At 41.7% G+C, this 26,783-nt stretch overlaps 1 protein-coding gene across 1 annotated transcript in view; it reads left to right on the top strand.

The window, feature by feature from the left end:
* BTBD8 (BTB domain containing 8) overlaps positions 1-16,193 on the top strand; it is a 101,337-nt gene extending 85,144 nt beyond the window's left edge. The window contains exons 15-18 of the mRNA XM_073643188.1: positions 7,017-7,104; positions 7,465-7,592; positions 9,422-11,515; positions 15,063-16,193. Of these exons, the coding sequence (XP_073499289.1) occupies positions 7,017-7,104; positions 7,465-7,592; positions 9,422-11,515; positions 15,063-15,508 (2,756 nt within the window). The 3' untranslated portion in view covers positions 15,509-16,193. The remainder of the gene's footprint in view (positions 1-7,016; positions 7,105-7,464; positions 7,593-9,421; positions 11,516-15,062) is intronic.
* Positions 16,194-26,783: the final 10,590 nt, after the last annotated feature.

The raw sequence follows: 26,783 nt of genomic DNA on the forward strand, positions 1-26,783 counted from the left end.
TGGCCTATTCAAAGTCCTGACGTTAACCCGATTGAGATGCTGTGGCATGACCTTAAAAAGGCGCTTCATGCTTGGAAACCCTCCAATGTGGCTGAATTACAACAATTTTACAAAGATGAGTGGCCCAAAATTCCTCCAGAGCATTGTAAAAGACTCATTGCTAGTTATTGCAAATGCTGGATTGCAGTTGTTGCTGCTAAGGGTGGCCCATCCAGTTGTTGGGTTTATGGGGCAATCACTTTTTCACACAGGGCCCTGTAGGTTTGGATTTCTTTTTCCCTTAATAATAAAGACCTTAATTTAAAAGCTGCATCTTGTATTTACTTGTGTTAGCTTTGTCTAATGTTTAAATTTGTTTTGTAATCTGAAACGTTTGTGTGACAAACATGCAAAAGAATAAGAAATCAGGAAGGGGACAGACACTTTTTCATACCACTGTACATACAACAGAAAAATCGACCTGTCATCTGAAATGACTACATGCATGGTGAATCCATAATTAACATGGACATAATTAAAGGCACCCTTCACTTATACTTGGTAGATTTTTATTTTTTTACTCACTTATATAGCGTCATTAATTCCACAGTGCATTACAGACATTATCATCGCTGTCCCCATTGGGGCTCACAATCTAGATTCCCTATCAGTATGTTTTTAGAATGTGGGAGGAAACCCACACAAGCACGGGGTGTTTGCAAACCTTTGACAAGAACTACAGACCTTTTTTTTTAGCCATCTCTGAGCCTCTTGCACCTGTCTGCTTGGAGTTTCATCCACTCAATCAGTGCAATTCTCTGAAGCTATTGAATATTTGCAATATTCCTTTCCCCCCAAAAAAAACGGAAAATCTTTGGAGAAAGCATACATTTATTTGAATTGATATAAGGCCTCATTGCTGATCAGTGTATAACAGACAATCTTGTTATTTTGGATGTGTGCTTTGGGTCATTATTCTGCTGGGGGAACAATTTTGTTTTACTTATTCTTATGAAAATTCATAAATCTGTGACGTGAAATATCACAAACAGAGAAGAGATCTATGACTACAATAAAAATTCCAATTTTTATTTAGATTAAATATTAAAAATTCCAATAAAATCATGTAAAAAAAACAAGGATACCTCAAGTAAGTACAGACCATTTAATTTAATTATTTAATTTTTATTATAGTCATAGACCTCTTCTCTGTGATATTTTGCATCACAAATTTATGAATTTTCATATATTATTGAAGTGCTATGCATCATATCATTCTGGGACATATAGAGATAATCCACTTGTACTTAGTATTCTTATACTTGGGAGCACACTTCCGTTTAAAATGCTCTGATAATCTTCCGATTTCATTTTTCATATAACACTTTCAATGCCACAAACCCCAGAGGCAGCAAAACAGCCCCCCAACATTATGATCCCCTACCATGTTTCACTATAGCTACAGATTTCTTTTATTTATAGTCTTTATTTAATTACCGTATCTACAAACATAGCAATGGTATGCATGCCTTCATCTTTTTTTTTTTTTTTTTTTGTAATGCTTTTCTTTAGTAGGGTACTCTTCTTCTTTTTTTTTTTTTTTTTTTGTAGAGGAGTTCCCATTGATGTTCGCCCATAGAGCCATTTTGTTTGGCCTGTGGTGTATGGTAGAGGATACTAGACTCTGCACAAGGTTACAATGCTGGCTTCAATTGCTGCTGCCAGAGGCCGGTGCCGGCTTTATAACACAGCCGGTTCCCACCCCATATGAAATGTGCTCAGCTCCTGATCATACTCCATACACCTGCACCCGATGTTGCGTACATTGTATGATGTGTCAGGAAAAAGTTAAATAAAGTGTATAGGAAAAAAATTCTAACCCCAAAAAACTTTTTTTTTTTTTTCTATATTCGAATTGTAAGACAGAGTATATAAATTCCTCATTTTATATTAACACCCAAAAATACAATTTATCTCACATAAAACAAACATCTAAAAACAGAAAAATAAAGTTTTATAGCTGCTGAACTGCAAAGAGGTAAAACTAAGAAAAAGGTTTTTCATATTCTTAAACAGAAGTGCAATGCTTTCTGAATTCCTGCTAACTGGGAAGTGGTTCACTCCCAATTTCATCGACCGTTTATGCCAGCGGCATTGTTGCTCCACTGGCCCAAACTGTGCGATCTCTTATGCTGCCATATGAAGCAGCTTTGCCTCTGCATCATTGGACAAGTGCCTTGGCATTGAATCCGGCCAGGATCAGAATCTGTGTGTGAAGACACTGGGTCTTCTGTGGGCATAATACTACTCAGACAACACCGGGTGAGGGTAAAACAGTGTGGCAATACTTTTATTGAACCACAAAACAGGCAATAAACACACAGAACAGTCCCAGCAAATGCGCAAGATGGTACAACATTACACAGTCTTGCCCTTCCGCTGGCCCGCCTGGGATAGAACCGCTGCGACTTTGGGACTTCCAGGGCCAACTACCTCAACCACTGGCCCTAGCCGCTGATCTCCCGACGGTAGCTGCATGGCTGCTCCCCGGTCCTCACTAAGACGGTTTGCTGATTGGTCATGCAAAACCAGGATGAGGGGGCCAAACAAGCCAGGATGAGGGGGCCAAACAAGCCAGGATGAGGGGGCCATACAAGCCAGGATAAGGGGGCCATACAAACCAGGATTAGGGGAATGACTGAGCCTTACAAACCACAATTAGGGGATGAGGGAGCCATACATACCAGGATATGGAAATGTAACAGTGGCTGCTGCATTTCTCACCCTAGGCTTATAATCAAGTCAATAAATTTTCCCAGTTTTTTGTTGTAAAATTAGGGGTCTCGGCTTATACTCGGGTCACCGCGCACAGGCAGCATGTGACCCCCGGCTGCAGCTGGCTCTTGCTTCCGCTTATGTCACGACCATTTGCGGCTGCAGCCCAGGGGTCTCCTGTTTCGCGTTCCACGGTGAGTGATGGGCTGTGGGCGGGGTTATCCCCCATCCCGTCACACCCGGCATCCACCGCACGCGCATTCATCGACAGAGCGCGCGGTGGATGCTGGGTGTGACACGATGGGGGATAACCCCGCCCACAGCCCGTCATTCACCGTTGTGCGCGGAACAGGAGACCCCTGGCTGCAGCCACAAATAGTCGTGATGTAAGCGGAAGCAAGAGACTGCTGCAGCCGGGGGAATTACGTGCTGGCTATGCGTGGTCAGCGATGTTGTCACAAGCAGTATTGACAACATGACATAATTACAAAATTCATTAGGGGCCCCGGGGGGATACATTGGGGGGTTAATTTAGAGTAGTGCACAACCCATTTATACACTGCTTCGCTGATTAGTCGCGCCCGGTCGGCCGCATACATATTCTAGAATACCCGATGCGTTAGAATCGGGCCACCATCTAGTCTTTAAATAAACATGTAGCTGGCTTTAGTGAAATATTGAATTAGCATAGTAACAAACATCATTATTTCAGAACCAAGAGGAGACCTCAATCAGGGTTATACAAATAGTATGACCTTCTTGACCAGTCACAGAAATACTTGAACATTTACAAGTCAACATAAACACAGTAGTATATTTCTCTTGGCTTAACAAATCTAATCTTCTGGTTGATTAAGATTATAAGCTGTATTGTCAGTGTGCTTTAGTGATCTTGAACAGATTTAGAGCTGTGCTTACAAGCTCTATTGCCCAGTGCTTATACAAGCTCTTTCCAATATTTGACCAATTCTGCTACACTAATAGTGATTTGCATCCTAGGTATGTTTCCTTACCCACTGGCATTCCTGTCTCTTATTTTGATTAGCTGGACTGGCGTGACGTCACGTGTATGTCACACTGCAATGATGATGGCACGGAAGCCCAGCTAGTCAAAATAGGAGCCTGGAATGCTGGGAGATAATGATATATGCAGGGCTCCTTGGCTGATGGACTGGAGTCCTGCAAATAAATTCTCCCATCTATAATCGTAGGCAATGAGCAATAAACAAAATTAAAAATCCCTCTGTTCTTAGGAACAGAAAACTTGTCATTAAAAATTCTCAGTTCAAAGTTTCTTGTTTTAAAGAGCAATAAGCAATTTTTTCCCATATAAAACATGGGAATAACACTTTAAAGTGTACCTGTCATTACAGATGAATTTTTAGAAAACACAGTTGTGTGTGCACATGATGAATAACACAAATTCTGGGAATTATCTGACTGAGAACCTGCAGAGTGGAAAACTGGCAAAAAATGCTGGATAAATCTCTAATTTTCAGTTCATTCTGACATAGTAGGTGAGGTTTAGCTGCTATGAGGTCTCCATACACTGGACACCGAGACGTGAGGGATCCCTGCTTTTCTTTCCCTATATAGCACAGACTGAAGCAGCAGTACAGAGCTGTGTAGCTGTGAATCCAGCTCTGGAGCGAAATAAATTGGCTAAAATGTGCATATTTCTCTGCCCTGTGTCTGTCTCACAGTTGTGAGTGTCCTTCACTCCTTTTGCCCCTTCCCCTCTCCAGAGCGGATAATAGGAGTTGTATCCTGACACCTCACTGTGCTGGCATTTCACCTTGCTTAACCAGGATGGATGTGATATGTTTTTGTTTTGTTTGTTGTAAAGAGTAGAAATAACCAGGAGAGAAGAAGTGGCTCATAAGTGAACAAAGTACCAGATTTATCTGATTAGCGTACGGTACATTATAACATTTCTAATTAGCCTATACTATTGATTCATGCGAAGTTTGTTGACGCAACATGGTCCAGGTAAGGTTCTTTCTGTTTTTCTAATTAAGGGGGTGATCCCAACCCATGAGAAACAGCAAGCAAACTTTTGCATTTGGCGCTTTGAATTCATACAAAAAAATTCCTTGCATCCACATACCTTGATTTGTCATTCAAAATGCCAAGAGATGACATGCGTGCTTTATTTGATCAACCTGCAGGATTATCTCAATGCACACAGGGAGAGAGATTTTTTTCTTTTCCATTGGGCAGGGAATTTTACATTGTACCTAAGCAGAGTCAATCTAGTTCAACCGCTGATGCGACAGTATAACTGTAAATCACAGCAATACGGTGCATATGCAGAAGCCCCTACTCCAGAGGATTCTTCAGCTTCTGCGTTATTGTGCTAACTACCTGCAATATCTTACAGATTACCTGGGGAGCTGGACCCAATGACATATGTTAAAAATCAAGAATTCCTTTAAAATGGATACTCTCATCAGAAAATTACCTGTTTTTTTAAATTTGTTTTTTCTGTTGCAATATTTTTTTCATAGCATGATCCTTTTATTAAAGCACCACTCCAGCTTTTTTTTTTTTGTATTTTAGCGCTGGAGTGATGCTTCTAATCTAAGGTCCCTGACCCTACTCTACTCACCTGCTGCCGTCTTCACATTTTATCACCGCTGCTCCCGTCGGTCTCCGGCAGTTTGTGACCTGCTGGATCACTCCAGTGTTTGCTGGAGCGAGCCTGAGGTCACAACTCAATACAAGTCTATGAGAGCCTTATTCTGCATTGAGAGCTTGTTACATAACGTCTGACTTCCAGCCAGTCAGAAGTTAGTCACAAGATGGCGTTGCGGGATTGGAGCGGTGCCAAAAAAGGGTGAAGATACCGAAGGATGAGTATAAGACCGGGGTCAGGGACCTTACATTAGAAACACCACTCCAGCGCTGAAAAAAACAACAACGCTGGAGTGGTGCTTTAAAAAAATAAAAAATAAAAGTGTCCACTGTGAAAATTGCAATGTTACTAAGACTTAATTATACTCTAACTTCCTGTCCTTTCAGTAACCTTTTATCAATAACCGCTCCTTATCAACACGGTCAGGATTACAATGACAAGTAACACCATCACCGCAGATAACACATGATCCATCCGTCACAATAGGCAATGTCTCTGCTGACCCTGCTGCCCCTCTCGTCACAATGACCTTTGCACACGCTCATTAGATGGTTCAATGCAAAAGATGGGGTCAGAGTCTGTTCATTGTGGCTAATGTACATGTGCTGTTTCCTGAAACAGGAAATTAGTCTAAAGAAAACCCCAGTAGCCAGTGTGAAAATTACAATTTTTTTTTTTTTTTTTTTTACTACAGATTGTGCTATGTAAAAATATACAATTAACAAAAAACTGATATAAATAATTTTCTGATCACAGATTACCTTTAACTAGGGATTGTCTTGTGAAGACAGTCCCTTGAAAAGCATTGATTGCCTACTTCTGCCTGCCCCCATATGCTTTGTCTGTATACATGGATACACAAACCATATAAAATACTTCTTGTGATGTCTGATTACTGATTGCATCTGTACATCTAGGTACCTTGTGATGTATATTAGGACTGGATATTGCAAATCCTTGTACTATTCATTATTGCAATGGTGATATTGAGCACATTTCCAGTTCTAATACCTGTGGCTTTAGCCCAGACTGCTCCAGAGCTCTCCATCGGGGTGGGAAGAGATGGCGCTTCATTCATCAGTCATCTGATCGCTGAGGCCTGTGATTGGCTGCAGCCACTAGGTGACCTCATAGGATATGCAGATTTTTATGGCGATATAAAGAAAGGGTGGGGTTTGCAGTAAATGTATAGATCAATAATTAAAGGGAACCTGTCACCATGAAAATGCAGTTACAGAACAAGTGAAGCTTACCAGGTTTTTGTATAATTTTGTTAAGCTTTGGCGTAGCTTATACCTTTTTATTTCCTAATTCCCTCCCGTGTTTGAGCATTCATACAGATATATGGCTGTCAGTCACTGACTAGGACCGCCCACTGGACTCCTAAGGACAGAAATGGCAAGAGTTTAAAACCCTAACGTTCAAGATATTTTCTGCCAAATTGGGTATTGCGATTCTGACCTCCTCCTGCTCTCTCATTTTGCTAGTATTTTCAAGATGACAGGCTTCCTTTCAATAAGTTGCTATGTTCTTTTTCATTCTTTTTACTTTTAGTTTCCAAGCAAAATGCCAACTAAGCGACAGACAGAACTTTCTAATCTCTTCAGTATCATTTGTCTCTAAATAGGCACAAAATCAAAGCCTACTGTTAGGATTTCCAATGGGACCACAGCCAAGCGCAAGACTATTGAAGCAGAAAGTCGGGAATCAAGCAGGTCTGTTGATGTCTCTTCAGGTTTTTTATGACTGTAGGTTTGAGACACTGACTTTCTTTATGATGAATACTATTCTAAGAGAAGATTTGCTGTTCAGCTGAGAAATACTAATACCATGCATTTAGCTTCACCGTTAGGACCTTGCACCTCCCTCCTGACCTTGAAAATTAAGGACCAATAGTAAAGCATTGATGTTTGAGCAAAGCCAAACCTTATTAGCTAATATTAACTTGAAATTGAGTACAGCTTCTTTTTATAAAATATTATAGCAATATTACTAGTGTTGTTAAAACATTTTTACATTTTTGACAAATACACTGCAAATTGTACATTGTTTTTTTTTTCTTCTCGCTTTTGTAGTTCTTCGACAAAAAAGTCTGCTGATGGAGGCAATGATTCAGGACTTCAGAAAAAGAAGGGAAACAAACTTGCCGTTTGCACTGCTCAACGACCCAAAAGTGCCCCGGCTGCTCTGTCAAAAAAGCAAGGTATCTTTTAGATAACGCCATTAACTTTCAGGTCTGTCTGCTTATTACACTACCAGTGTTGAGGATGAGATTTTCATTCACAAGTTGCTTAGAGAGAACGCAATGTGAAATTTACATCTGCAGCCTGCTACGATTTGGTGATGCTGAATTCACCATTTGCATAGCAATAGTAACATACAGTCCTGCTCATTGTTATTGGCACCCATGAGGTTTAAGTACATATTGTGGAATATCACCTGAAAAAAATGAATCAAGTGAAACCGTTTTTGTATAGAGCAAATGATGAACAATAATTAAAACTAAAAAACAATGGGAGGGAAGAATAGAAAAACGTAAAGCTTGCTGTGTCACTGGTATTGCCACCCTTTTACATTAATTTAGTATGGAAATAGATTTTGACTCGCCTGTGGTAAATCACAAAAGAGATTCTCCTGTGATTGTCAGTGCCCATGTGACATTAGCCAATGAATTATTACTTCAGTGCTTTAAAAAGCGACATGGTAGGCCCTGTTCCTTTGTCACAATGGTGAAGACAGAGAAGCTGACTGAGGATATCAGAACTGCTATTAGCAAGCACAAGACTTCCGGAGGGTATAGGGCCTTCTCTAAAGACCTTGGTATCCCATTTTCAACAGTGCGCAATGTTAAGATGTTTGCCAAGCATTGAACTGTCAAGAACCTCCCTGGGCGTGGGGGAAAGAGGAAAATTTATAAGATATGTCTTTGGATGTTTGACGTGGTGTTTTTTTCCACCATCTCGGCTCCCGAGATCTCAATTGCGCATGCGCCGCCTCCGGCAGCCATTTTCCTGAAGCCACTTTAGAAAGTATGGAAGCTTCAGGGCTCTAGCTTTCACAAAATGTCGGCGGTGCCTCCGCACCACCGAGCACCTCCTACTACAAGCATGGGGCCCGCAGCCATCTCCCAATTCCTTCAAGGCAGAAGCTTTCGGCAGCAGCGATCTCCCAACTCCTGCCTTCGAACACCCTGTCCTGCCTCGACCCTGCCACCTGGCACCCCGCTCCACCAACGCCTCGCGGCCACCCAGGTAAGCTGATTATAACATGCACCGGTTTATAAAAAAATTATTTTTTTTCCTATTCTCCTCCCCAAAACTTGAGGTGCGTCTTACAATATATCATATTTTGTGGATTATATTGCAGTATATGGTGAAATTAGTGATCATCTGTGAAGCCCAGCCAACGTCTGGGCTTCTTGGTAGTACCAAGATGGTGGTGACTTGATCAACCCTTCAGAACACCACAGTTACGTTATGTCAAAGGAGGGAATGTTAACACCTTTGTGCACTGGAACAGTCCCTGTCCTCGGGATCGAACTATTGAAAGGCTAAGATTGACTGACTGTGGTATGTAAGTGATAAACAGCAGTGATTGGAGCAGTCTCTGATCACTACCTCTTAGAGCCTTTACCTGTGTAACACAGCCAGAATCTGCTGTGAATGGAAAGCACTCACCTCCTGACCCTGCTCTATACACCTGCACAGTGCCTGACATTTGATGTACATGTATTATAGGAAGGGGTTAATACAGTTGGTATCAAGTGAATATTTATTTCTCCAATAAATGTTCAATTATAAACTTATGCATTTACTCAGGTTGTCTTTATCTTAGAATGGGAGAAATCGAGCACAGTCCCTGAACCATGCTTGCGCGAGAGGCTATTATTCCTTACGTTAAAGGTTTTAAATTGTGACCGGCAGTATAAAAACAGTTTTCCTAAATACTTACACCATTTTGGACCTCGTTATGAGGTATTCATCCTTTTTTAGTGTGACACTTTTTCATTTTAGTACCTTTTTATCTTTCCAGGAGAAGCCTCTAATATGCCGAAATATGTTTCCACCAAGCAACCTGAAGCTAAGCAAGACGCAAAGTTGGTAACTCCGTCTCCCTCTGGTGACAAGCATGTGCCCTTGAATAAAAAGACTATAAAACCCACTTCTGTTTCTGCGAGCAAAACACAACCAAATGTGTCAAGTAATAAGCATGGAGGCATTAAAACTTCAGTTCCGAACCACAAAGAGGCCAAAGTACAGTGTACTTCTAAAACCTCCATTCAAAATCATAAGCCAACTCCAAAGAACCCATCTGCTGCAATAAAAAACAACCACAGCCAGCCTGCACTGTGTATTGAAAGAGACCCCCCTAAACCGGATGCTCCCGAGGGCTTGGAGTCTGTTCTAAATGAAGGCAAACAAGCTGGCAACTGTCAGATTGTAGAAGGAGCAGGCCATCCTGAAGATGTGCTATTATCTGCACATGAGTGTTGTCAGGGTATTTCAATGGGCAATCAAGACTCTATGATCCAGAAGCCTAATTTAGAGCACTGCCACTGCCAAGAAAATAATGATCCGGCATCTGTTCTGCCTCAAAGATCTAATTCTAAAAAAGGTTTGGCAGAAGTAATAAATGAAACAAAGGCGGTAAATGTTGACAAGACAGGGTCAGGTGATGCGCTTCTTTTGAATCCTTCCAGCGAGCAGAAGTCAGACTGTAAAAATATCTGTGACTCAGAGAACTCGAAATGTGCTGACAGTTCGAGTGAAAGCGAGCTGTGTTCCGTAAAAGAAGTTGAAAGGGTTCCAAAACAGAAAGAGCGAGAAAATATGGCATTTCTGGAAACGTCTCCGACTAGTAGCACAAGTATGCAAAGGCGTACTAATGATACGGGGTCATGTTTACAAGGTGTTTCTGCTAGTAGACAACCTACAATGAATGGCACTGACCATATTGTGAACTATTCTACACAAGGTCAGATCTCTGGGTATCATAGAGATATGGACATTGAAGATTCAAATGATAGCCATGAGAACTCTGATATGCATTTCATAGGCCAGTGGAATAATCACTCAGGCATGCTACATGAACGCGAGAGTCCAGAATCTGAGAGTGGCAGTGCAAGCACATCCTCTGATGACATCAAACCAAGGTCTGAAGACTACGATGCCGGTGGCTCCCAAGATGATGATGGCTCTAACGAAAGAGGAATCTCAAAGTGTAGCACAATGCGCTGTCACGATTTTCTTGGGCGAAGCAGTAGTGATACTAGTACACCAGAAGAACTGAAGGGTTATGATGGTAGTTTAAGAATTGATGTCAAAATGAAAAAAGACAGTGCAGAGTTATTCCGTGTAAACTCTACTAGTGACGATGAAGGACCTAGAAGAAGAACCGAACCATGGCTGCAAAGGGACGGTCCAAGACACAGTGCAAACCACACCACTGTTTGCAGCAGTGTACAATTTTCCCAGGAAATTGAACACCTTTCCTCATCAGCTGATGAGACTGAAGATGAGCGATCGGAAGCAGAAAACGCAGTCCTGCAAGGTCCACCAGATGCTGCTGTGCAGCCTTTTCAGGGCATCATAAATTTAGCGTTCGATGATATGGTTGAAATTGACAGTGAAAATCAAAGGGGGTCTGGCAACAAACCTTTTGTGAGGTCTATCCTTCTTTCTGTAGATGAGTGTGAAGAACTAGGATCAGATGATGGGGATGCTCACCATTCACATGCACGAAAAGCTGGATCAGTAACTTCTTCTGACGTGTTTGAGAAAAACTCTTCAGATAGTTCTTCCAAGAATGAAGAGGGCAGAAAGACAGAGCATGCAAATGAACATACCTCTTTGCCTAAAAATCATGAGGGTTTAGAAGAAAATTCAGTTAGTGGACAAGAAACAGAAGAATCTGCTGCATCGAAGGGCTTCTACAAACCAACGGAAAGTGAACTTAAGTCACAGGCGCGGCCATGCCATTTAGAGCTATACACAGAAATGCCCGCTGATGCACAAAGGTTTTGCTGTTCAAAAACTTCTAATGCTTGTAAGAATCAATTTCTTGACTACCAAGGCAAAGACAACCATGCACCTTCCACTGAAAGCTCCAACACTGCTTTATCTGCAGGTAATGAACATTAACTGATAGAGCTGTAATTTACTTTTTTTTCCCTCAATGCAGTGTTCAATAAATATAAGGAAATTATATAATTATTACAGATCAGTATCCTCTTCAATATATTTAAGATTATAATGCATTTAGTTGACAGAATAGTTTCACCTTGTACAGGTTCTTGTAAATGTTTTCAGATACTTCTTCATGAACCGAGGACTTCGTAATAGTATGCAGTGAAATCGCTGATTTTCGATCAATGATTTCTGATCACAAGATCTTGGTAGGTTGGTGTTCAACTGGCCCTTTTCTTGAACCAAACCCGAGATTTACTATGTAAATATCCCTATTTCTGTAAATAAATTAACCTATTTAATTTATGTAATTATGGTTGACATTGATTTACTGGTCAGTGTTCTACATGTTAAGTGCCACTTTCTGATTAATTAATTTTTTTTTTATCCGCTATCGGTACGGTCACAACGCTCAACTAACCTAATGTCCATGGCATTATATTTCTAAAATTTATTCCCGCCACCATTTGTAGGAAAATGAATGCAGATAAAAATGGAGGAGTTGCCATTATACTATTTTTCCCATTGCCCATAGACTGCTAATTTAATTTCCTAAATTGCCCAAGTTACCATTGAAGTTAGAATTTGACAGTTGCTTTGGTAACCCCTTCATTTTTTTTTAATCATTATTTTACTATAGTTTATCTCTTGTATTTTGAAACATTCTGTATATGAAACTCCTGTTCAGATAGCTAGAATGACCACTTACATCATAGGAATAACAGCATAAATCTAAATCTTAAATTGTTCCAATGTTTTTTGTTTTTTTCCTGGACAGGCGGTAGACTATGACATACATAAAGCAATACAAATTATAGATTTTACTGTGTATTCAATGCAATACGTTATTTTGGGCTCCTGGCAAAACATCAAGGAAGCCAAGGTGGAGCCACATAGAAGGAAAGGGAAAAGAGATCCTGGCCTGTGCGATTCTGAGATCTAAGGGACAAAATGATTGCCACAATTCAGCTACGCACATGTGTGTTTTCAGTTCACAAAGGGGAGTATGTTGCCCCCAGACACCACATGGCAGTGGTTTATCTCCCTGGATCTAGGGGTAATAATTTAACTTGACCAATCCTTTTCTTCAACATCATCAGTTTTTGCAGACTTGTGCCTCCATACACATTACATATACAAAATTGGCTGATTTTAGCCTGCTTGTCTACTGTGTATTTGGGCCTTTAAAGAGATCCTCCACCCTAGCACTGAACTGTGACTATACATGTATCATTGCCCTACCTGGTGCCCTCCATTTGCTTGAGTGCAGGATTACCCCAATGCTAATCTTTGGGCAGTGGGAGGTAGCCCATAGTCACCAGGTAAAATGGTCGCTTTAAGACCTTTCCCGTTGTCAGACGCTCATACCATATAATTGATAATACATATTTAAAGGGGTTGTCCACCTTTTCAGGAGAATTTGTTTTTGTTTATTACTTAGACGTGTATTTTTGACTAAAATAATTTTTGTAATGGAGTTTCATTAAAAAATTTTGCATCTTTTCTCTTCTATTGTCCAAGCTATGCTTTGTATTGCTGACTGCAGAATGAGTTAACTAGGAATCCATCCATGAACTTGTTCTGGCAGTCCAAAGGGAGAATTCATAACTCCTATCTGTCTTTTTCTGAGCTCCTCTCAGCTGATTTATGACCACAGACCACATCAAAGTTGAATCTTTAGGGAAACAGAGGCTGTAAAAGCCACATGATGCAAAATTTGTAATGAAACCCAGTTGCAAAAAATGATTTTTAGCACTAATTACATACATTTACGTAAAAAAAGAAAATTGTCCCTAAAGATGGACAATCCCTTTAAATGTATTCTATTTTTGCTGATTCTGATCTGCAATGAGATAATTTCAGACTGTATTGCCTTATGTATGTCATTGTCCTCGATACTTTGCATCATATTATGTATGTATAAACAATCCCAGATTCTAAATAATTTAATTACTTCAGTATTTTACATTATAATTCTTTCTCCAATTAAAAATATTCAAGTATGTAATTATACATTTAAAACCGCTTAGTCATTCACATTCTTAATTACCATCTGGCTTTGTTCTTTTGTCAAAGCTGTTTTAATTCCCCCACTAAAACGTGCATTGTATGGGTCTATAAATTGCTGGAAAATGCAGATTAGTTGAAGTTTTTATAATCCATGTTTGAATATATAATTAAAGACTAGATAATACACAGAATATCCAGACTGTTTTTAAAGGGACACGTCATATGTGGGGATATTATATTTCTAAAGGGAAAAAAAATGGGCATATATTTCATAAATTTAATAAAGTTCCCTAGTTGGTGGTTTTGGCAAACTAGGTAGATGAAATAGGGATGTAGGTCGCTCTGCCCATCTGTCATAACAGGGAAGATCTGGATGACACAGATAGGGCAGTACTGTATGGAGAAAGTTGGGTGTGAGGGTAGCTTTCACCTGTAAGGGTTGTGCAAGGACACAACATCTTTAGAAGCCTGGTGTGCTGCAGCTCTGTGGATGGAGGAGATCTAGATAACTGTTTGGCAAAGCGAAGATTATCGCGATGTGCGGGCTGAGCTCATGGAAAGGATGAGATCCGGTCAGTATAAACAAGGTTTTTAATTCACCAATGCGTTTTGGCACCAAACCGGTGTTTTTTCTCAAGCAAAAAAAAAAAGACAACCTGTTTTTTTTTTACCTTGAGAATGGTGCCAAAACGCGTTGGTGAAAAAAAACAAAAAAAAAACCAACAAACCTTTGTTTGTACTCTTCGGATCGCCATCCTTTTCATGAGCGCAGCCCGCACATAGTGATGATCTCAGCTTTGCCATATAACGGTATGTCCTAACAAGCACAAGGACAGTCTGGTCAGGAATCTGAAGAGACGAGACTACCCACTTTGATTTTTATGTGGCCCCTTTTTATTTTTAACTGTGCTTCCATATTACAACTTGGTGTCCCTATTAAATACCTTTTATAGACCCTTGCTCGTTTACATCTTTGTTCCTAATAGCCAAGCACTTTTGGTTTTTCTGGATATTGTTACCTGGAGATTTCTAATTGGAGAAGGCCGATCTCATTATTACGAATGCTTTACATTACAGTTAGCGTTTTCTGCTGAACATGTTACCCATGTACCCAATGTGGCGCTAGTTAGATTACCCATATGTATCCGTTACTGCTGTTCACAGTAGTGTCCATTATAAAGATGTGAACAGAGCCACGTTCAGGGTTGTGATATTGTGTATTGCTTCGTCAAACCATTTGTCTTTCCTCAAATAACCCATTTTCTGTATCAGAAACGTGCTTGCTAGGGGTTATTTTGCTGCTTCTTGTTAACTTCTAAACAGTAGCTTTTTAAGAAAAGAAAAAATTGCTGTCTAGAAATCTGTTTGTGAAATGTCTATGTACCTTGCTGTCTTAATTGATCGTATGTTCGTCTTCAGTGACTATGGGTAAAAGAGCATAACTATTTTACAATGTGCAGTATTATGAATTATTTCAGGGCACATAGATGATATTGACTCAATGGCACAAACCTGCATGTATGACCATCGTCCTCCAAAGTCCCTTTCTCCCATATATGAGACGGATCCTGTCGACGGCATTGAGCAGAGGCTGAAGACCGAAGCTAGAATAATGGATATTGAGTTTGAAGATCAGCAGTTTGTAGAGAGGGACTGGACACTGCTGAGACAGCTGCTAGCTGATCATGGATCAGATGTTGATATCATAAACTCTGTCCCTGAGGATCTCAGTCTAGCACAGTATCTAATCAATCAGACATTGCTCTTAGCTAGAGAAAATTCCAAATCTCAGGGCAAAGCATGGGGCGATTTATCATCTCCATTCGAGGACTCTACAAGTGTCACAGTGACTAGCTTTTCTCCTGACGAGTGTTCCTCCCCCCATGGAGAATGGACTATCCTTGAATTAGAAACCCATCACTAGATTTGCTATTTGCTTTTCTTTTTTTCTTCTTTAATCTTGTTGAAAAGTCTTCACCAGGATTTCTTACTGGTAATCGCTAAATATTGTTCAAATAAATCGTATTTATATACAAAAGTTTACATGTATAAGTCTGCAGGTTCTACAATCTTGCACAGAGTACACCACATTGCTTGTATAGAAATATGGCCGATATGCAAGTTTACTCATTTTTTTTTTTCCCCCCGACGGTACATCATTATCACGTTATTATAGTAAAAGAATAATTATTATATACAAAATATACAGCAGCAGCACAGACCACACTGACTAAAGCTTCACTTTAAGCAAGAGTCGCAACATTTTCATTCCCATATGTTTACAATGAAGATATCCGAGTGAAATAATGCAAGCAGTGCCAAGGAGCACAGTTTTATTAGTTTGTTTTGCATTAATTGCTTGAAGAAGACATTGGCATGTCAAGTTTTTTTTTTTTTGTCCATGTGGTATTTGGTAATAAAACAATTTCTCAGAAAAATTCTGATTTTTAGCATGAATGCTCTGTATTAATCATTTTGATCTTGCTTTCCAATGCATCGAATAGTCCAAAATGTAAATAAAATCCGAAGGAATGACATGAAAATAATTTTTCTTAGATGTGTGTAAACGTAAATATCATTGAACTAATTAAAACCTTTTTTTTTTAAGAGCTAATGTCTAATATCTGCTGTTAATTGTTTGGATATTATTTAACCATTCCATAGATTCTATTAATGACAGTATGTGTATAAAAAAAAAAAATTAAACCTGAATATAGGAAAGGGTTTTCTGCAGTTAGAGTAGTCAATTTACTTCAGTGAATCCCAACTAAATTACCTAGAAATAATTTATTTTAATAAAAATATTTTTATAAAATGGAGGGTTATACTGCACTACTGCTAATCAACTGAGTGTAAACCACTACAACACTACTGAACAGTGAAAACCTATAAGAGGCGAGGGTGTAAGGAGTACTTCCAAAAAAATTATATATAACCACAGAGAGGGAAGCAGACACAAGTACGGAACAGTGCCTACTAAAAAAAGGAAGAGGACATTGCGCTGGATGCAAGAGACAGGCGGGGGTCCTGGAAGTTGTCTTGGACTAAAATTTTAGATATTGGGATAAAGTTGTATGGGTTAGAACAATAAATCAATGCCACATCCAGGACAACTTGTCTTACTTGTAAGATCTGTGATCTTTCCACATTACTGTGTAATTACCCTACTTCATGCTTCAAGAAGATGATTGAAACAATCTGGTTTTGGGAAGAGAGAGGCAATTTTTATTTGCCCAATTTATTATTGTTATACATTACAGAATGGGTAAAAATAAACAAGTTAAGTTAAAACCACATTTTCTTTTCCAAGACCATTTCAACTGAGGTACAGTAGCTTATCTTTTGTGAGTTCAGTGTTAATTGCAATATGGATCATCATCTCCCGCCTCGCCTATTGCAAAATCCTCCTCTGTGGCCTACCTGCTAACACTCTCGCACCCCTCAAGTCAATCCTCAACTCTGCTGCACGACTTGTTTATCTCTCTCCTCGCTACTCCTCTGCTACCCCCCCTTTGCAAATCCCTTCACTGGCTCCCATTCCCCCAGCATATCCAGTTCAAACTACTAACACTGACCTACAAAGCCATCCATAACCTCTTTCTTTCCTCCGTACATCTCTGAACTAATCTCCCAATATACTCCCTCACGTAACCTCCGGTCCTCCCAAGACCTCCTTCTCTCCTCCACACTTATTCATTCCTCACGCAGTCGCCTCCAAGATTTCTCCTGACTATCCCCCGTCCTATGGAATTCTGTGCCTCAACATGTCCGATTATCCGCCACACCTGGATCCTTCAGACGGAACCTGAAAACCCATCTCTTCAAACAAGCTTAGAGCCTGCCATGACCTTGCTTGCTGCCACCTCAACCAACAACACCGGAGCTACTGCAACCCCTCAACCTACTGTCTCTGCCCCATTCCTGTAGAATGTAAGCCCACAAGGGCAGGGTCCTCTTCCCTCTGTACCGGTCTATCATTGTTAGTTTGTTTACTGTAAGTGATATCTGTATTTGGTATGTGACCCCTCCTTATGTACAGTGCCACGGAATCAATGGCGCTATATAAATTAATAATAATATGGATTGGAGTGGGCTTCAAGAGATGAGGGATCTGAACTAAAAGTTTCCTGCTGGATGACTGATCTGACCATGTCGATCTTCCAAGCCTGGTCAAGCTTCATTTTTTGCATGTAGGTTAATCTTTGCACAAGGAGAAACCTTTACCCCATAAATCAGCCAACAGAGTGACCTGTCAGGTCTGGCACACCAGTATGAGGAGACTTAAATGCCTTGCATGCGCCTCTGGGAAATTAAATATGCAAATTGTCTCTTCAGAGAGGAAGAGGACTTGAACTCTAGTACCACCTATTGCAAGTAGCAATCCTACAAGTCATTGTCGACCCATTTAACGAGTCTGATTTACAAAATGCATTTTCCAAAAGGGCACTTTGGGTTGTTTGAGGGGAGTCCTCCATATGAGACCTTTATCCATCAGCCATAAATAAATAGCTGTAAACTGCATCTCTTTCGGAGCCTTTACGGCTATACGTTACGTGGGCAGCCAGTTGATTTTGAATCCTTGTCCTGTTCCTGTTATGTCTAGTAGCTGGAGATCCCAGCAGTGAGATAGAAGAGTTCCCTGAAATGGAAATCTCACGATAACCAAAAATAGATTGTCAAAAATGGGGAACTCATTTCAAAGGAAATTTATATTTAAGGTAGCAAATGCCTTGAATGATTCAATGCTGGATAATTTTTCCCTGAATTCTTAGTCGCTGCCGTGTTTCAGTTACAAAAAATGGTAATTGCGCAATTTAAAAATTTAGGCTACAAAATACTGCAGACAAATGATTGAGGTTCCTGATTTGAGGTGATAAAGATGTGTTGGCAGGACCTGAACAAAGAAGCCCTAACTCAATAAAAGAAACTGAAAGGGGTGAAAACTGGCCATATTATAGAAAAACTCCAGATGTAGACTGTGACACAATCGTTTTTTTTAGCCCACTTGTACATGTTTGGATGTGGAAAAAACAGATTGGGATAGTGACAAAAGAGCCAAGACTAAAGCCCCCCCCCCATACACATTAAACTGTAAGATGAAACTACCAATATAGATGGGTTTGGTCAACACTATAATGTATGGGGGCCTCGGACAGTTGATTGTCAGGTGGGCTAAGAATCCTGCAAGTCCAATTTAGGATTGCCAATACTTCTGCTTTCCCAGAGAAAAGCGGCTTGCTAACATATGACTGGAGAACACCTGTGTATGGGAGAGTCGGCTGAGATGGCTGCTGGCTGAACAATCGTTGAGCTGACTGCCATTTCATTTGTATGGTAAGCTTAAAGGGGTTGTCCAACTTTTTTGTGGACAATTTTTTTTTTCTTGAATGCATGCAATTGAGGCTAAAAATCACTTTTGCAATTGGGTTTCATTAAAAATATTGCACTGTATGCCTCTTAAATTCTCTGTATTACACTGTCTATTGCTAACTGTGGAATAAGTTAATGGGGTTGGCCACATTATCTTTATTTCATCATGTGTGTTGAGGACATGATTTTGTGGCATATAGGTATAAAATGAAAAGGGGGAGTTACCAGTATGAAACATGTAGATCAGGAGAGCAGACTGTCAGTCATTACATGTCTCATACTGGTAACTCCTCCTTTCATGTTAAGCTTTGGAGGCAAATTCTCAGGGAGATCTATGTCCGGCCCATAGATCTTAACAGCTCATTTACATAAGAAAGAATGTGGATGACTCTGGAATAAAACATCAGCTTGCAGATATAAAGGTATCATTTTATTCAACTTCCGATCACCTGCATGCCCCTATAGACTTCTCAGTAGAATTGATCCTACTGACAGATTCCCTTTAAGGATGTGCTAACCTCTAATGCTGAATATAATATCTGAAGTGAATTTTTTAATTTTGATGTTTTTTTTGTTTGTTTTTTTACTTTTATGGACTCTTTTGTATGGTGGAGCCACTTGCTGCTGGTCTACAAGTTTCCATGCACTTAAAAGGGTCCATTTTTTTTGCTGACATCTATTTTGTGTCTCATGGTGCTGGAAGAGTGTCAGAACTTTATTTTTCTCTTGCAAAGAAAGTGTCCTTTTGGCACATATTTGATAGGTTATCAATCAAAAGAAAGCAACTTATCACAGGAGGTTACATTACTCTACAGTACTATCCAATGATACCACCCAAAAAAAAGCGCCAACAGATTTTTTTTTTTTCTTTTCTATACAATAAAAAATTGCTTCCTTTAGATATTGCATCATTTATTCAGTGATTGGGTTGAAGCGGCAGTAAGGAGACCTAGCCCATGGTAACCCATGGCAATGTTTCTGGAGGAAAGCAGCCATGAGATGGATATATAATCTCTATTTTTATTTTTTGTTGTAATTTCCTATCTGTGCCTAGCCCCAGGCTGTAAAAATATAAAGGGAAATAAAAAAAAATGCTTCGATGCCGTGCCAGCTACCACTTCCAATCCATGTTGGAGGGGTGTAGTGTACATTTTTATTACCATAGAATTGTCACATAACATGGCCACATCCAAGAACAATTATTGTCTGCAGTGAATGGGTAACATGATGCCGTATCACCATGGAGGAAATGTCACTGAGGGCTAATTCATACACAACGGTAACTTCACTGCTACAGACAGATCATCACGACGCGTCTTAATCCGCTCAGTGTAAACCGGAAAGGTTCCTGTTAAGTAACAGCAAGCCGTGATATTGAAAACCGTGATGCAAAAAGTATATTTATTAGTATTAATTCACACAAGAACCTCTTCTGCCCTGCGCCATAAGTATTCATGGCTGGGTGCCAACACTTAATTATCAATAATTGCATAGATTTGTTTCCAGTTATGAATACACCGACGAGCATATTTATATTCTTGGGCGGTGTTTACATGTTGCGGCCTCTGGAAGTGTGCTGTGCAGCAATACCGCACGCGGTTTACCACAAATTGCTGTATGTACAGGTGACGCGCGTGGTTTTAGTTAGCGGTAAGCCAGGTTCAGTGACTGAGCTCTGACTATCACCTCTTATTGTTCACATCAAGCTTAGCGTTACCTGACTGAACTCAGCAGTTACCATAGCAACCAGGCCTACTGCTCACTGCTGACAGAGAAAGCCTTGAAAATAGTACTTGATAATACAGGTTAACATGAGGTAAATGAAGCATAAATTCCACATGTTCCAGGCTTAGACAAGTGTTCTGCACTGTAAATATCAAAACTATACAGAAGCCTTTCATGTTATAGCCGCCTCGGGGGAAAAAGGGATTTCTATGGAGTTTGGTTTTACCTGGGTTAGCTTGCTGTCCTGTGTTTTGGTAGAATCTGCTGCCCAAGTGGTATAATCTTGCCATTTTCAGAGAGTATACCCATACAATGAGTACAGTGCCCGTCAGGAATGAAAATATATATATATATATATATATATTTTCAACCTATTTAACTATTTGAGGTGGCATTTGAGGCCTAATTTTATAATATATATTCATATATATTATACACTGCTCAAAAAAATAAAGGGAGCACTCAAATAACACATCCTAGATCTGAATGAATGAAATATTTTCATTGAATACTTTGTTCTGTACAAAGTTGAATGTGCTGACAACAAAATCACACAAAAATCATCAATGGAAATCAAATTCATTAACCAATGGAGGCCTGGATTTGGAGTCGCCCCCAAAATTAAAGTGGAAAAACACACTACAGGCTGATCCAACTTTGATGTAATGTCCTTAAAACAAGTCAAAATGAGGCTCAGTATTGTGTGTGGCCTCCACGTGCCTGTATGACCTCCCTACAACGCCTGGGCATGCTCCTGATGAGGTTGTGGATGGTCTCCTGTGGGATCTCCTCCCAGACCTGGACTAAAGCATCCGCCAACTCCTGGACAGTCTGTGGTGCAACGTGACGTTGGTGGATGGAGCGAGACAGGATGTCCCAGATGTGCTCAATCGGATTCAGGTCTGGGGAACGGGCGGGCCCGTCCATGGCTTCAATGCCTTCATCTTGCAGGAACTGCTGACACACTCCAGCCACATGAGGTCTGGCATTGTCCTGCATTAGGAGGAACCCAGGGCCAATCGCACCAGCATATGGTCTCACAAGGGGTCTGAGGCTCTCATCTCGGTACCTAATAGCAGTCAGGCTACCTCTGGCGAGCACATGGAGGGCTGTGCGGCCCTCCAAAGAAATGCCACCCCACACCATTACTGATCCACTGCCAAACCGGTCATGCTGAAGGATGTTGCAGGCAGCAGATGGCTCTCCGCGGCGTCTCCAGACTCTGTCACGTCTGTCACATGTGCTCAGTGTGAACCTGTTTTAATCTGTGAAGAGCACAGGGTGCCAGTGGCGACTTTGCCAATCCTGCTGTTCTGTGTAATTTCTTTGGAGGGTCTCACAGCCCTCCATGCAGGGCCGGCGTCAGCACCCGGGCAAATGCCGGGGCCCTGAGCAGGCAGAGGGGCCCACTGGCGGTCGCGCACCCCGCTGGGCTATGGGCGGAGGAGAGCGGTGTCAGCGCCCTCCCTTCTCCGCCGCTTGCTCAGGGCCCCGGCAGCCCGATACTTACCTCTCCCCGTGCCTCCGCAGATCCGCTGTCTTCCTGCTCTGCGCTCCCTGTGACGTCTCAGGTCAGAGGGCGCGGTGACGTCTTTTCACCGCGCCCTCCCCTGAGCCGTCACAGGGAGCGCTGAGCGGGAAGACGCCGACAACGCTGGAGTTCGGAGCCGAGCGGCGGGCAGCAGGCAGCAGGTAGCAGGCAGCAGGTGAGGAGAAGGGAGGTGAGTATTTGATTTTTTTTTTTTAATGTATGGAGGCATGGGGCATTATAAAGAGGGGAGGGACATCCTGCATGGGGCATTATAAAGAGAGGGGGGGGGACATCCTGCATGGGGCATTATATAGAGGGGGGGGCAGCCTGCATGGGGCATTATAAAGAGGGGGGGGGACATCCTGCATGGGGCATTATATAGAGGGGGGGACATCCTGCATGGGGCATTATATAGAGGGGGGGGCAGCCTGCATGGGGCATTATAAAGAGGGGGGGACATCCTGCATGGGGCATTATATAGAGGGGGGGGGCAGCCTGCATGGGGCATTATATAGAGGGGGGGGACATCCTGCATGGGGCATTATATAGAGGGGGGGGCAGCCTGCATGGGGCATTATATAGAGGGGGGGGAACAGCCTGCATGGGGCATTATAAAGAGAAGGGGGGGGCATCCTGCATGGGGCATTATAAAGGGGGGGACGACATCCTGCATGGGGCATTATAAAGGGGGGGAACAGCCTGCATGGAGCATTATAAGGGGGGGCAGCCTGTATGGGGCATTATGTGGGGGGTAACAGCCTGCATGGAGCATTAAAAGGGGGGGGCCTGTATGGGGCATTATGTGGGGGGTAACAGCCTGCATGGAGCATTAAAAGGGGGGGGGCTGTATGGGGCATTATGTGGGGGGTAACAGCCTGCATGGAGCATTATATGGGGGCCAGTATCCTGTATGGAGAGTTATAAGGGGACCGGTATCCTGTATGGAGCGTTATATGGGGGCCAGTATCCTGTATGGAGTTTTATAAGGGGACCAGTATCCTGTATGGAGCGTTATATGGGGGCCAGTATCCTGTATGGAGCTTTATAAGGGGACCAGTATCCTGTATGGAGCGTTATATGGGGGCCAGTATTCCGTATGGAGCCTTATATGGGGGCCAGTATTCCATATGGAGCCTTATATGGAGGCCAGTATTCCGTATGGAGCCTTATATGGGGGCCAGTATTCCGTATGAAGCGTTATATGGGGGCCAGTATTCCGTATGGAGCCTTATATGGGGGCCAGTATTCTGTGTGGAGCGTTATATGGGGGCCAGTATCCTGTATGGAGCGTTATATGGGGGCCAGTATTCTGTGTGGAGCGTTATATGGGGGCCAGTATCCTGTATGAAGCGTTATATGGGGGCCAGTATTCCGTATGGAGCCTTATATGGGGGCCAGTATTCTGTGTGGAGCGATTCACCGGTTTCTGAGCTATTGTGGAATTTACAATAGATATCACTCATGTAATGTAAGAAGTGAAATCTTTGCATTGTACTATATATATATATATATATAATTTTCCTCCGCTGTATCTCTGCATCATGAATCGTGGTATGTGTTAAAGGGGCCCACTGAGACTCTTTCGCCCGGGGCCCAGAAAAACCTGGAGCCGGCCCTGCCTCCATGTGCTCGCCAGAGGTAGCCTTACTGCCATTAGGTACCGAGATGAGATCCTCAGACCCCTTGTGAGACCATATGCTGGTGCGGTTGACCCTGGGTTCCTCCTAATGCAGGACAATGCCAGACCTCGTGGCTGGAGCGTGTCAGCAGTTCCTGCAAGATGAAGGCATTGAAGCTATGGACTGGCCCGCCCGTTCCCCAGACCTGAATCCGACTGAGCACATCTGGGACATCATGTCTTGCTCCATCCACCAACGTCACGTTGCACCACAGACTGTCCAGGAGTTGGTGGATGCTTTAGTCCAGGTCTGGGAGGAGATCCCACAGGAGTCCATCCGCAACCTCATTAGGAGCATGTCCAGGCATTGTAGGGAGGTCATACAGGCATGTGGAGGCCACACACAATACTGAACCTCATTTTGACTTGTTTTAAGGACATCACATCAAAGTTGGATCAGCCTGTAGTGTGTTTTTCCACTTTAATGTTGGGGGTGACTCCAAATCCAGGCCTCCATTGGTTAATAAATATGATTTTTGTGTGATTTTGTTGTTAGCACATTCAACTTTGTACAGAACAAAGCATTCTTTTTAACATATTTATTAATGACCTTGTAGGGGGCATACATAGTAATATTTCAATATTTGCAGATGACACTAAACTCTGCAGGGTAATCAATACAGAGGAGGACAATTTTATATTACAGGAGGATCTATGTAAACTAGAAGCTTGGGCTGATAAATGGCAAATGCTTTAATGGGGATAAATGTAAGGTAATGCACTTGGGCAGAGGAAATAAAATGTATAATTATATGCTTAATTGTAAAACACTGGGCAAAACTGTAACTGAAAAAGACCTGGGTGTATTGGTGGACGACAAGCTCATGTTTAGTGGCCAGTGTCAGGCTGCTGCTGCAAAGGCAAATGAAATAATGGGATGCATTAAAAGAGGCATAGATGCTCATGAGGAGAACATAATTTTACCTCTATACAAGTCACTAGTGCGACCACACTTAGAATACTGTGTAAAGTTCTGGTCTCCGGTATATAAGAAAGACATAGCTGAACTAGAGCGGGTGCAGAGAAGAGCGACCAAGGTTATTAGAGGACTGGGGGGTCTGCAATACCAAGACAGGTTATTACACTTGGGGTTATTTACTGTGGAAAAAAGAAGGCTTAGGGGTGATCTTATTACTATGTACAAGTATATGAGGGGACAGTACAAAGACCTTTCTACTGATCTTTTTACTCTGAGGCCTGAGACGGGGACAAGGGGACATCTTCTACGTCTGGAGGAAAGAAGGTTTAATCATAATCACAGACGGGGATTCTTTACTGTAAGAGCAGTGAGACTATGGAACTCTCTGCCGCATGATGTTGTAATGAGTGATTCACTGTTAAAATTTAAGAAGGGCATGGATGCCTTTCTTGAAAAGTATAATATTACAGGTTATAAATACTAGATTCCTTGATAGGGCGTTGATCCAGGGAACTAGTCTGATTGTCGTATGGAGTCGGGAAGGAATTTTTTTCCCCAATGTGGAGCTTAGTGTTTGCCACATGTTTTTTTTTTTGCCTTCCTCTGGATCAACAAGTTAGGCTATGGGTTGAGCTAGATGGACTTAGTCTTCCTTCAACCTTAAAAACTATGTTACTATGTTAGAATATTTCATTCATTCAGATCTAGGATGTGTTATTTGAGTGTTCCCTTTATTTTTTTTTGAGCAGTGTATTTTTATATGTTTCAGGTGGCATTTGAGGCCTAATTTCAATGATTTATTTTCCCTACATATGGATAGTATGTGTATCTGAGCCCTTAGGGTACGTGCACATGAACCGGAGCCGCTGCGGGTTTGATGCTGCGTGTTTATGCAGCGTCAAACCCGCAGCGGCCAGATGTTACAGCATAGTGAATGGGATTTGTAAAAATCCCATGCCCACTATGCGTATCTGGGCACCTGTGGCTCACCCGCGGAAACTGACATGTGGTGTGTCTTTCCAGACCGCAGCATCTCAATTTCTCTTGCAGGTCTGTGTGCGGGCTTTCCCCATAGACCTAACCTCTGAGGAAAGTCCGCAGGTGAAGAAAAAAAAAATGGCAGCGCTCATTTGTATAAAGAGCGGATCCCACCGGCAGCTATTCCGCAGCATTGGGGTCGCAGGCTGGTATGCATTGTAGAAAAATACCCTTACAGGGCCAACATGTATAAACTAAGAGAAGATGGCCTAATTCTTTTCTTTAAAGTGAACTTGTCACCTTCAAGAACCACTATTTATCTGCAGATATAGAAATAATCTGGACGTAAATTGCATTTAAATAGTGTCTGGCAGGCTTACTGGAATTGCTGCTACAGGGAGAAAAATAAGTTATATTCTCCCTGCAGTTGCTCGCTTCCAGTTATCGGGGAGATCCAGGGAGCGGTCATAGTCATCGCTCACTACACCGTGCGCCATAATCCCTCCCCAGTGCACTGATTGACAGCCAGCTCTGCTGCAGATTTGTGTGTGTATAGCAGGCTGACAATCCATGTGCAAGGAAGTAATTGCAGCCACACTCACGTTGTGGTGAATATAACGGCTCCCTGCACCGTCCAATCACTTGAAGCAATTTGTGTCCACCATTTTATTGCCATGCGCTGTATTCCATCTCCATCAGTCCCATAGACTTTCAGTAAAGCAGTAATGCCAATCCCTTTAAACTTAAACAGGGGACAAATGTTCCCTGATTTAGGGATCAGTGAGGGGGACTTAATAGTTAGACTTTCACAGTTGGAGAAGTTACCTATCCTGTTGATACAATGTATTTTGTTATCTGAAAATCACTCTTTTAAAGGTCTTGACAGATTTTATTAGAGTTAAAATATTTTATGTTCTATACAATCATTTTTTAGTCTTCCAGTTGTTTGTTTTTGAGTGTCCCTAATCATCCTCGCAGCACCCAGAAGCTCCAATAAT

The sequence above is a fragment of the Phyllobates terribilis genome, unplaced genomic scaffold (genome assembly GCF_046119375.1).
Source record: "Phyllobates terribilis strain yellow unplaced genomic scaffold, ASM4611937v1 Scaffold_8__6_contigs__length_399053987, whole genome shotgun sequence".
NCBI classification, from domain to species: Eukaryota; Metazoa; Chordata; class Amphibia; order Anura; family Dendrobatidae; genus Phyllobates; species Phyllobates terribilis.